Here is a 12,980-nt window from a genome sequence, read left to right on the forward strand (position 1 = left end):
AAAGAAGACAAAGGTACCGCTTGGTGGACTGTAGACCACTTGACAACAACTTAATTAAAGAGAAGGATGATTTTTATTTGGTACAATTTCAAAGATATACAATTAACATGTAAAATTTGTTTAAAATTTGGTAGCAACTCTTACTTGAGGCATGGGATACTATCCTTCGTTACTCCTTCACTAGCCACAGTGTTAGTGCTCCCAGAAAGACTCCTTGAAGAAGGAAGCTGGGATGAGAGATCAGGAAATGGAGGACTTGTTTCTGGTTCCGGGGTAATAATATCTTCAATATCATACTGAAGTCGTACCTCTAATGACTTAAAAAAAGAAAAATCAAGTTTTGATTTAACCTAGATTTTCATAACAATCACATTAAAATATCTGGTACTCTTTCAGTAATTATTCATTATTTTTTTCAGATTAATTAGTTCAATTCATAGTAAAGTTGAGATACCCCAAACTGAATTAAATAATAAATTATATAGAATATTCAATGGCATTCGCAAAAAAATGTAAATTTTTTTTAAAAATTTATTTATTTATTTATTTATTTATGGCTGTGTTGGGTCTTTGTTGCTGTGCATGGGCTTTCTCTAGTTGTGGTGATCAAGGGCTACTCTTCGTTGTGGTGTGCGGGCTTCTCAGTGCGGTGGCTTCTCTTGTTGTAGAGCACGGGCTCTAGGCACGCAGGCTTCAGCAGTTGTGTGGCACACGGGCTCAGTAGCTGTGGCACATGGGCTTAGTTGCTCTGCGGCATGTGGGATCTTCCTGGACCAGGCTTTGAACCCATGTCCCCTGCATTGGCAGGCGGATTCTTAAACACTGCGCCACCAGGGAAGTCCCTAAAATGTTTTTTAATTCCTCAGAATTATAAGAAAATACCTACCAGTGGAGATTAATTTTCTGCATAATAAATATTCCTTAAGATAAAGTATAAATTACAATTCCATAAATGATAAAATAAAAGGAGAAATTGGTCATGGTTATTCCAATGAAAGAAACTAAATTGGATGTGTGTGTGTAAAAACAAACACACACACAACACACAAATTGTTATTTGTACAAAGCTTCTGAGCTTTAAAAAACCTTCATTCAATCTTGACTTTGAATTACTTCAGTATAAATTTTCCAAAATAAATTCCATATTTTTTTTTGTTTCATTAGTTTAGCTCTTATATAATTTCATTACCTTGGTCAGAATTGCTTAATGAAAAACATATGATAATTTATACTGGAATAAAAGGTGATCCAAACCCTTTTTTTTTAAAGCTGAAAATGTTTTAAAATTACCTTATGACTGCATTCAATGCTTAAATAAAATCAATTTTATAACATAAACATTCACTTTTCAATGTAAAAATAAGCATTTTTGAGATTGAAAACAATTGCTTACAAAAACTGTAATTATGGAGTAGTGAATATAGCAATATTATCAAAATGATGTCATAATTATCTTAAAACTTAAAACCTCTGGTGACAATAACAATTACCAATTATTGAGTGCTTACTAAGACACTCTACTAATGACTTTATATAATCATCACAAGAACTCTATGAAAGTGGCATTACAATTTCTAGTTTATGATTATTTTCTATTTTTCTATTTTATTTACACAGGAAGTTATATGAGTGATGAAGTTGAGACTTACCCAGACTGTACTACTGACTAATGGGCCTTGTGACTTGTTCACAATCACATAGGTATTCATTGGTAAAGCCAGAATTAAAAGCTAGGCTCATCTGACTCCAAAGCCTGGTTTTTAACTAATACATACTTTAAGGGCAATGTTTAGTTTTAGCCATTGAAGTAAAAACAGTTATACATAGGCCTTTAATAGATAATCTTTATTTTCTGATAAAATGGTAAAATGGACTGGGTAGAGAAGACCCATTATCTATAGGTGCCTTAATTTAGATTTAATTTATCCCATGAGAGCATCATTATTTTGAATAATTAAATTATTTCATCAGTTTAAAAATCAAGATTACATAAGGCAGCCCCATAATTATTTCCACCCTACAAATATGTTGCTATTTAAAAAATCATTCAAAGTAATCTTATTGTAGTTGAGAAATAATCATTTATGGCAATTAGTTGGCAAAAAGATAAATTTAAAAAAATTTTAATAAAGATATAGGACAAAGCTTGCATTAATTTGACATTTATATATAAAATAAATCAGTAACTATCTATATAAAACCTATAGGCATAATCTATCCTATTTAATAATACTAAATTTTGATAGAGAACTGTTTTTGTCATTTTAAGCCAAACTGTTTTTTAATATGTTATACTAAGTAACAAGAACAATTAAAAATTCTATGAATTGGATTACTGGCCACATACTGTACTCTTGGTGGCTTAAAACCATACCAAGCACTAGTCAAGATCTATGATAACTGTTTTCTTTTAATAACTCTAAGTGTGAAAGTTAAATTTTAAATGACTTACCGCTATTTCTGTTGTAATTTCATGTCTGCTGAATTTATAAATTATGACATATGCAGAGACTCCTGAGACACAGAATATTCTGCTCTCTGGACACCAGTAGATCATCTGAATGGCATATGGATCTTCCTCTACAATTTCACATGTTTGTTTTCCTTCTCCTACCTTCTGTTTTTCAAACACTTTTGAAGTTTTTAGCTTGTACAGCATCTGCAGTGTTACTGTAAGATATTGAATCATAGTTATCTTCTAATTTGAACTTAATTCTTAGATGTTGTCAAAGCCTTTTAAATATACGTATTAAATCACAAAAGTAAAACCCAACTGAACAAAATAAACTACATTTTAACAAGGAATCATTCAATGTCATGCTCTCATATCAGTACCATTTAGCTGGAGAAAGACTACAGGGAAAAAAATAAACATTTATTGAACATATACTATATACCAAAGAACATGTAGGACCTTTGTATGCATTGTCTCATGAGTTCCTCAGAAAAGCCCTGCGAAGTGAGTATTTTTATCCTTGTTTATTGACAAAAATACTTGGGCTCAGAAACTTTTAAATGAAACTACTGAGCCTACTTCTCTCTTAAGGGAGACACCTCAATACTATTACACAATTTTTTCCTTTGATTGTTAGATGAGAGGTTGATGCTATTCTTCAAGGGTTTATTCCTCTCAACAAATTTTTAGACACTCCTTCAGATGAGAAACATTTGTAATTTATCAGTACCAGTTAGCAGTATTGGGAGTCCGATGATCTGGATTATTTTAGAAAGAATCTTTTCTGAGTGGCTCTGTGTTAGGAAATGGTCAGTTGTAATTTCTAAAAAGTCTGGTTTTGTGAATTGTTTTTGGGAATATTTATTTGGGGGAATATTATTTCCATTTTAGAACCTGATGATAACTCTGCTATATAAAAGCTCTGATTCTACAAAGGATCCTTGAGAAACATTCGAAAACTCTAGGAGTTCCTGCCAAAAGTGCATAATCTGAACCTAATCATGAGAAACATTAGTCAAACACAAATTGAAAGAGATTCTACAAAATAACTGGCCTGAACTCCTAAAAATGTCAATTTCAAACACTCAGCAACCATTCCAGACTAAAGAAAACTCAACAGATATGATAACTAAATCCAACAAATAATCCTAGATTTTCTTTTATTATGAGAGATATTACTGGAACAACTGGCTAAAACTGAGTCAGATGTGGAAGTTAGATAATAGTATTGTATGAATATTAAGCTCCTGATTTTGATAACTATAATTTGATTATATAAAAGAATGACCTTGTTTGTAGGAAGTATACACTGAAGTATTTAGGGGGGCATGTACTGTTAGAGGAGCATGATGTTTGCAACTTACTCTCAAATGATTTAAAAAAGCTATATATATATGTATATATTTATGTGTGTGTGTTTGTGTGTGAAAATGGAGGGAAGAGAGGAAGACTAAAAGGGTGGGGGAGGACAGGAGGGAGGGGGAGGGAGGAAGCGGGGAGGGAAGGGGAGAGAGAGAGAGAGGGAGCAAGTGAGTGCTAGATTGAGAGCATGCATTCGGGTAGGAGGGCGGGTGAAGGGAACACATGCATACATTGACATTTGGGGAATCTGGCTGAAGGCTATACAACACTTCATAGTATGTTTTTATGATTTTTCTGTAAGCCTGATGTGACATGGAAATATTAAAGAATATTGCAGACATAATTATTTAACTTTGAGTTAATCAACAGAGATTTTCCTTAGTAGGCCTGACAGAATCAGGTGAGCCCCTTAAAAGAGGGATCAGGGCCTTCCCTGAAGTTAGAGAGACACTCCCTTCCTGGCCTTGAAGAAACAAATCACGAGTTTTAAAGCTGCAAGAAAATGAATTCTGCCAACAACCACAAAAGCTTGGAACAGAACTCTGAGCTGCAGGTGAAACTGCAGTCTTAGCCAACACCTCAACTGCAGTCTCTGAGACCCTGAGCAAAGAACTCAGCTAACCTGAACCAGATTCATGACACACAGAAACTGTGAGACAGTATATGGGTTTTGTTTTAAACTGCTAAATTGTGGTAATTTAATACTCAGCAACTGAAGATGAATACAGTTGACCCTTGAACAGTGTGGGTTTGAAATGCATGGGTCCACTTATTCTCAGATAATTTTCAGTAGTAAATACTACAGTACTACACAATCTGAGGTTGATAGAATCTTCAGATGCTGAACCACAGATACAGAGAAATAGTGTATAGTGAGAGCCAACTATAAATTATGCCCCAACTATAAGTTATGCTCAGATTGTGTAGAGGGTTGGCACAGTCAATCTGACTCCCATGTTGTTCAAAGTCAACAGTACACATATTAACATAAACTCAACTTTCAAATTTGGTATAACCTCATTTCCTGTACTGGACCTTATCCCACAAAATTGGCAAATTAAGTGATATTTCTCCAATGACATCCATCGATTTGGAGATATGCCCTTATAATTGATTACAGTAAAAATATTAAACATGCTGCAAACCTTTGCAACGTATGTTCTGAATGTAATAAAATAATATTTTATTTAAAAATTAACTTCTTAAAATATTATCGTGCATGCTTAAGGGTGGTATGCACTTCAGTCATTAGAGTGTTACAGTGTCTTCTCACATTTTAGAAGCAAAGGAGTGACTCAGGTGGTGGGAAACGAGCAAAGATGTTTGCTCGTTGTAATTGTAACTATACAATTAACTGTGTTCGTGGAACAAAGTCAGATTTACATGAAAAGGTTCATAAAAATAAAAAATCTGTTGTCCTTTGGAATTTCCCCCTGAACAACTGGTCTTTATTGTGTGAGGTCAGAAAGGGCCCTCAGATTTCATGGCTTTAAATCTTTTAATCATTTTCTCTTGCTGATGCCTTGCTCCACTGCTAAAGGACTCTAGATTGCAGACGAAGATTATCACTAATGTTCAACCTTCTTCCCTCTGCTTTTCTGTTTATCAGTCTTTCTCAGTTCACTTCTATAGTTTCAGGGATCACTTCTATGCTGCTTCTTCATTAGTTACCATTCTTGACTGTTCTGCCTACCTGATAGACAGTTTTACTTGAATTTCCTAGTGTTCCAACAAAATCCAAACTGCCAGAACTCTTCTGTATCCTTATTTCCAAAGAGTTATCTCCATCTTGATGGTTACTCAGAAACTTAGAGACATTGCTCACTTCTTCTTCTCCTCCTAGTCCTGACTATCAAAATCTTAACTATCTCCCAAAACTCACATTAAATGTCACCCCATCAAAATACCCTTCCTTGATCTACCTGGTTCAAATAAATCTCCCATTTCCAATAAAAAATAGAATTTGGGTTGTACTACATTTAGAGTTCTTATCATATTGTTTGCCCTGTAAGTTTTCTGAAGGGTATGTATGGCTATAATCAAGTCTTAAATCTTTGCATGCCCTTCAACATTGAGCAGAGTACCTGTAGTCCTTAAATTATGTAATTCTCAAGATTTCAAAAGAAGTTTTACATTTATCAAATTATTTCTTTTGATTCTCACAGACTTGGTACACAAGTGGCAAAGAAAAGTGAAGACTAGTGGGATAAAAGCACTTTCTAAGAGTGAGGAGGTGAAGGAAATTCCTTGAAAAGAGTTAGTCTGACAAAGTTTGGTACTTTTTCCAATGTATATTACCTCATAAATATAATAGGTTGCTGATAAAGAGTGATTTCAGTTGTGTCTGTTTATATCACAGAAGAAAAGCACAGTAGAGTTAATACTTTAAACTGATTCAATAATATAGGAAATGCATTTTTGTAACACAGCTGTATGTGTATGCTAAATATGTATCAAAAATATTAACTGTCCAAACTAAAAAGTGGTGAATGGCTATGAGTAAATATTAACCAAGTGTTTCCTGTAATATAAGGAGAAACTTAAAACTTACTTGCAGAAGCATCCCAAAACTTTATCGATCCATCTGCATGACTAGATAAGAAATAAATTAGCATTAAGTATGGTAAATAAAAAATCATAATTGTTCTAAATGTATAAAAACTTGAATTACTATTAAAATTTGGTTTAAAAATACCATTTCAATGAAAACTAATGTATGCTAAACCATTTCTAAGCTTAAAACAATGGTTTATTTTTAAAATACCACACAAGAATCTAAATTTTGGAAAAAGACAATAATTACTTAGATTTATTGTAAGAATATTTTATATGTAATAACAATGAAAACTGATCTGTGAAGAATGAACAGTATAATTTTATATAAAATTGTTTACACTGAATAAAAAGAGACCTGAGTTAGATTACATTAAAATAATTTTGAAATGAATATCACAGCAAAATTAAAGTTGAGCATCAAAATATAAAAAGCAAATCCTTAAACTTACCTAGAGTTGTATCATTATTTGGTAATAGGTATAATGGTAATTCTATAAGAAATCGTCTACAAATAATCGTCATTTCCCCAATGACTAATGATGTTGAGCATCTTTTCATTAGCCATTTGTATATCTTTTTTTGAAAAAGTCTATACAAATCCTTTGCCCACTTAAAAAAATTGGTATATTTGTCTTTTTGTTTTTGAGCTGTAAGGGTTCTTTATATATCCTGAATACTAAACCCTTATCAGATATATGATTTTTAAGTTTCTTCCATTCACTGTTACCTTTTCACCTGATAGTGAAGACCATTTTATCTATTTTTTTCTTTGTTGCTTATGCTTTTTCCCCCTTTTCTTCAGTACATTTATTAAATGCATAATTGCATGAAGCCTGAGCTGTGTATGGGCCGTTAAAGGGTTGAGTGCATAGCTAAAACTAGGAAAACTGCTGCCCCTTTCTCATGTTGGCAGACCAGCTACTGCTCATAGTTGGGCCAGTTCTATGGCCTGAAAGGAGTGGGTAAATATCTCACAGTAAGATTCTGCTGAACTGGAATGGAGCCAGGAGTGAGGGCACTTAGCCACCCTCCCAAGGAAGTGCTCTTATAGCCTATTCTTCCTGGTGTCCAAGCTCTTTTGCTCTGAAGAGAGATGGGTAGCTTACAGGCTCTCTTCTGGCTGGGATGAAGCAGGTAGATAATAGAAAAGAAAGCCGGAGAGACTGGAGAAGGGAGACAGGAGTTGCTTTTTATTGACTTGGTCATGGGTTCCATAGTGGAGCCCCTTTGTGTTTAGGAGCATTTTTCTGCTTCCTTTTTTTTTCCCTGAAAATTCTCCTGCTGCCTGAGCTGCCATGCTAGTAATCCAGCATCCATTTCCTATCATTTCTATGTTTTGGTGTAATATCTAAGAGCCACAGCCACAATCATATTCAGGAAATATTATCCCTGTTTTCTTGAGTTTTATAGTCTTAGCTGTAAATTTACATCTTTGACCATATTTGAGTTAATTTTTGTATATGCCATGAGGTAAGGGTGCAACTTTATTCTTTAGCATGTGGATATTCAATTCTCCCAACACCATTTGTTGATGAGATTATTGTTTGCCCCATTAAATAGGCTTGGCACCATTGTAAAAAACCAATTAGTCATAGATGTATGGTTTTATTTCTGGACTCCCAATTCCATTCCATTAAATTATAAATCTAATCTTATGTCAGTACCACACTGTTTTGATTACTGTACGTGTGTAGGAAATTTTACAATTGAGAAGTGTAAGTCCTTCAATTTTGGTCTATTTCAAGATGATTTTGACTATTTTGGGTCACTTGCCATTTCATATGAATTTTAGGATAAACTTTTTTCATTTCTGCAAAAAGATCATTGGGATTTTGATATGAATTGTAGTGAATCTGTATATCACTTTGAGATATTGCCATCTTAATAATATTGCCTTCTAATTCATAAACATGGAATGATTCCATTTATTTGTGTATTATTTAATTTTTTTCAGCAAAGTTTTATAGTTTCTAGTGCACAAGCCTTTCATCTCCTTGGTTAAATTTATTTATAAGTATTTTATTTTTTGATGTTATTGTAAATAAAATTGCTTTCTTAATTTTCTTTGCAGATTGTTCATTGTTAGTATATAGAAACACATTAACATATATATAAGATTATGTCATCTGCAAATAGATATAATTTTACTTCTTCCTTTCCATTGTGATGTCTTTTATTTAAAACTGCAACAACAGCAACACTCAGAAAACTAGGAGTAGAATAGAACTTCCTTAACCTGGTAAAGGGCATTTTTGCAAATGCCCTTTTATTTTTCTTGCAAATGCCCTTTTATTTTTCTTGCCCAACTCCTCTGGCTAGAATTTCTGGTTCAATATGAAATAGAAGTAGCAAAAGCAGAAATCTTTGTCTTGTTCCTGATCTCAAAGGGAAAGCTTTTAGTCTTTCACCATTGAATATGATGTTACCTGTGGGTTGTGCAAAAATGCCCTGTACCAGGTTGAGGAAATTCCATTCTGCTCCTAGTTTTCTGCATGTTGCTGTTGTTGCAGTTTTAAATCGTGAAAGTGGCGTTTAATTTTGTCAAATGCTTTTTTATGCATAAGATGACTATGTGTTTTTTCCCCTTTATTCTATTAGTGTGGGTATTACATTGATTTTTGTATGTTGAAACACTCTTGTTGTATTCCTAGGATAAATCCCACTTGATCACGGTTTATAATATGTTGTAAGATTCAGTTTGCTAATATTTTGTTTAGTATACTTGAATCTGTATTTATAAGGAATATTGTTGCAGTTCTCTTTTCATTCAGTGTCTTTGTCTAGTTTGGTATTAGAATGATGCCTCAGATAATGAGTTAGGACGTTTTCCCTTCTATTTTTTGGAAAAGTTTGAAAAGCATTTGGTGTTATCTATTTAAATGACTGGTAGAATTCATCACAAAGCCATCTGGTCCTGGTCTTTCCTTTGATGGAAGATTTCAATTACTGATTTAATCTCTTTACTTGTTATAAAGCTGTTCAGATTATCTATTTCTTCTTGAGTCATTTTTGATAGTTTGTGCGTTTCTCAGAATTTATTCATTCATTTAAGTTATTTAATTTGTTGGCAAAGAACTGTTCACAGTATTCTCTTATAATCCTTTTTATTTTTGTAAGATTGATAGTATTATACTCATTTTTCATTGTGAATTTAATAATTATCCCCATTTTTTTTTCTTGAGTCACTCTAACTAAAGTTTTGTCAATTCTGTTGAACTTTTCAAAGAACAAACTTTTGGTTTTATTGAATTCCTTTATTGCTTTTCTATTCTCTGTTTTGTTTATCTCTGCTCGAATTTTTATTATTTCTTATATATGCTGGCATCAGTTTTTCTTCTAGTTCCTTAAGGTGTAAAGATAGGTTATTGAACTTTCTTCTTCCTTTAATGTAGGTGATTACAGCTATAAATTCCCCTATGAGTACTGTTTTTGCTACATCTCCATGCTGTTATTTTTCTTTTTATTTATCTCAAAATATTTTCTAATTTCCCTTGTGATTTCTCATTTGGTCTGTTGGTTGTTTAAGAGTGTGTTGCTTGATTTCCATACATTTATGATTGTTCCATTTTGTTTCTTCTGTGTTTCTTGACAATCTTGCACACACCTTTAGCAACTTTATTTCCATAAACCAACTTTGGCTGTGTAAGTCTTTGCTATTGTACATTTTCTATTTCATTAATTTTTGTTCTTAACAGTATTATTTTCCTTTTTAGTTTTGGGGGAATAATTATTTTATCCTTTTTAACTTCTTAAGATAGATAATTAGATCATTAAATGTTAGTCTTATTAACATGCATGGGTATAAGCTTATATTAACTTATATAAACATATAACATGGGTATAAGCTTACCTCTAAACATAGATTTAGATGTATCCACATGTTATGATATATTTTAGTTTCACTATCTTTCTGTTTGTGATATATTAAAATTTTCTATTGTGATTTGTTTATTAACCAGTAAGCTAGTTGGGAATAGACTGCTTAATTTTGAAAACTTGTGAATGTTCTTTATATATTTTTGTCATTTGTTCCTAGTTTAATTCCCCTGTGGTCAGAGAACATGTTATATATGATTACAATCCTGTGACATTTATTGGCACTTTTATTATGGTCCTGCATATGGTCAATTTTGGTCTGTGTCTCATGTGCACTTGAAAAGAATGTACATTCTTGAATTGTACAGTGTAATGTTTTAAATATGTCAGTTAAGTCAGACTTGTTAATCATGCTGTTCAAAACTTTCTTTATTGTTATGGATTTTTCCTTTAATTTTAAAATCAGTTGCAGAGAGAGGTTTGTTATATTTTCTTCCACTTATTGCAGAATTGTCTATCTCTTTGTATATTTTGGGGCCCTGAACTCAAAATTCTTATGGATTCATCCTTTTATTATTTTAAAATAGTCCCTTTTACATTTGATAATACTTCTTGCTTTAACGTTTACTGTGGTAGGCAGAATTCTAAAATATTCCCCAGGATTCCTGCCTTCTGGATAATCCTGTATATTCTCTGGGACTGTGGATACAATAGAGAATATATCACTCCCATGACAGTTATGTTGACTTTAAGAAAAGGATACTATTTGGGTGAACCTATCACATGAAACCTATAAATATAGATCTAGAGGTCAAAGATGAAAGAATTTTGAAATTTGAAGCATGAGAAGTACTAGATGCATTGTTACTGGCTTGAAGTAAGAAGGGGCCACGTGGCAAGAAATGCAGGCAGCCTTAGGTAGCTAACATGCTCTCCCCCCATGACACCTAGCAAGGAAATTGGGAGCTCAGTCCCACAACCACAAGGAACTAAATTTTTCTAATAAAAACAATGAGAGGCAGATTGGAAGCAGATTGGAAGCAGATTTTCCCTCAGAACCTCCAGATGACAACTCAGCCTTGTTGACCCCTTGATTTCAGTCTTATGGTACACTGAGCAAATATCTCAATCATACAGTGCCAGATGTCTGACCTATAGAGATGTGAGTTAATAAATGAGTTTTCAGCTGCTAAGTTTGTGGTGATTTGTTATGCAGCAATAGAAAACTACTTCACTAATATAAGTAGAGGTGTACCAAAATTTTAAATCGTTCATGTTACAATTTTTCATGTATTTACTTTCAAATTTTTAGTATACATATATTTAATGTGTCTCATAAGTGACTTAGAATTTTTTTTTATTTAGACTGACAGTCTTTGCTTATGATTGCAGAATTCAGTCAAATTATATTTAGTGTAATTATTGATACACTGGAATTTAAATCTGCCAACCTCACAATTATATTCTATTTGTCTAACCAATTCTGTATTCTTTCTCTCTCTTTTCTGTCCTTTTAAGGAATAATCACATTTTAAAATATTACTCTATTTTATTAGTTTTTGAGTATTATATTCTTGCACTATTATTTTAGTGGCTAACACAGATATTACAAAACTGACCCTTAAATTGTTGATCCTTAAATTGTTAATTTTACACCTACCCAGACAAAGCAAGAATGTTAAATATTTTATCTCTACTTTCCTTTCTCCCACCTTTTGTGCTAGCATTATGATATATTTTCATTCTACATCACATTATTAAAAATTATTGACATTTTAATACTTATACCAAAACATAATATTATTGCTATTTATTTAATTTATTCTTGCATTTACCTTTTTCTGTTGTTATTATTTAATTTCTGCATTTCTATTTTTCTATCTGGTATTGTTTTCCTTCTATTTAAGGCACTCACTTTAATTCTCTCAACATTTGTTTGAAAAAAAATTTGCCTTCATAGTTGAAGAATATTTTTGCTAAGTATGAAATTCTATATTAGCATTTTTCCCAGTAGTATAGAGATTTTATACCAATACCTTCTCTTTTCATCATTTCTGTTAAAATATCAACTCTCAATCTTATTACTGTTTGTTTTATTGTAAAGTGTCCACCTCTGGCTGCTTTTGAGAATTTTTTCATTACCCTTTGTTTTCATCAGTTTTACTACAATCTGTGTAGATGGTTTTCCTTTTATTTACTCTGCTTTCAGTTTTTAGCACATTTTGAATTTGTGTTCTCAATGGAAAAAATCTGAGCCATTATCATTCAATAATTTATTCTGCTTTATTCTCTCTCTCCTTTCTGTTTGTGTCTCCAGTTATATATATGTTCAAACTTCTTCACCAAGTATCGTATATCTCTTATGCTTTCCTTTTTTCTCTGTGATTCCATCTGGATATTTTCTACTCACTATCTCCCAGTTTACTAATCCTTTTTTCAGCTGTCACTACATGCTGTTAAGCCAACTTATTTAGTTCTTATTTTCAGTTATAATAATTTGTTATATAATGATTTTTTTATTGTGGTAAAAAACACATAACATAAAATTTACTATGTTAACCATTTTTAAGTGTATAATACAATAGTATTAACGATATGCACATTGTTGTGCAGCAAATCTCTAGAATTTTTTCATCTAGAAAAATTGAACTCCACATCCATTGAACAACAACTCCCTTTTCCCCTCTCTCCTGAGCAACTACCATCCTTTCTGTCTTCTGCCTTTATGAATTTGTTTATTCTAAGTACCTGATATAAGTGGAATCATGCAGTATTTGCCTTTTTGAGACTG

General features: G+C 32.4%; 1 protein-coding gene across 6 annotated transcripts in view; it reads right to left on the minus strand.

Annotated features, from left to right (window-relative positions):
* The window catches only part of STXBP5L (syntaxin binding protein 5L), a 416,226-nt gene that overhangs the window by 158,051 nt on the left and 245,195 nt on the right, over nt 1-12,980 (minus strand). For all 6 annotated transcript variants that reach the window (XM_082624250.1, XM_082624249.1, XM_082624248.1 and 3 more), the window contains exons 15-17: nt 6,369-6,409; nt 2,453-2,670; nt 145-317 (exon numbers count right to left, since the gene is read on the minus strand). In XM_082624250.1, coding sequence (XP_082480376.1) covers nt 145-317; nt 2,453-2,670; nt 6,369-6,409 — 432 coding nt within the window. The remainder of the gene's footprint in view (nt 1-144; nt 318-2,452; nt 2,671-6,368; nt 6,410-12,980) is intronic.

This window comes from Mesoplodon mirus, assembly GCF_964341445.2.
Source record: "Mesoplodon mirus genome assembly, chromosome: 6".
Taxonomy (NCBI): domain Eukaryota; kingdom Metazoa; phylum Chordata; class Mammalia; order Artiodactyla; family Ziphiidae; genus Mesoplodon; species Mesoplodon mirus.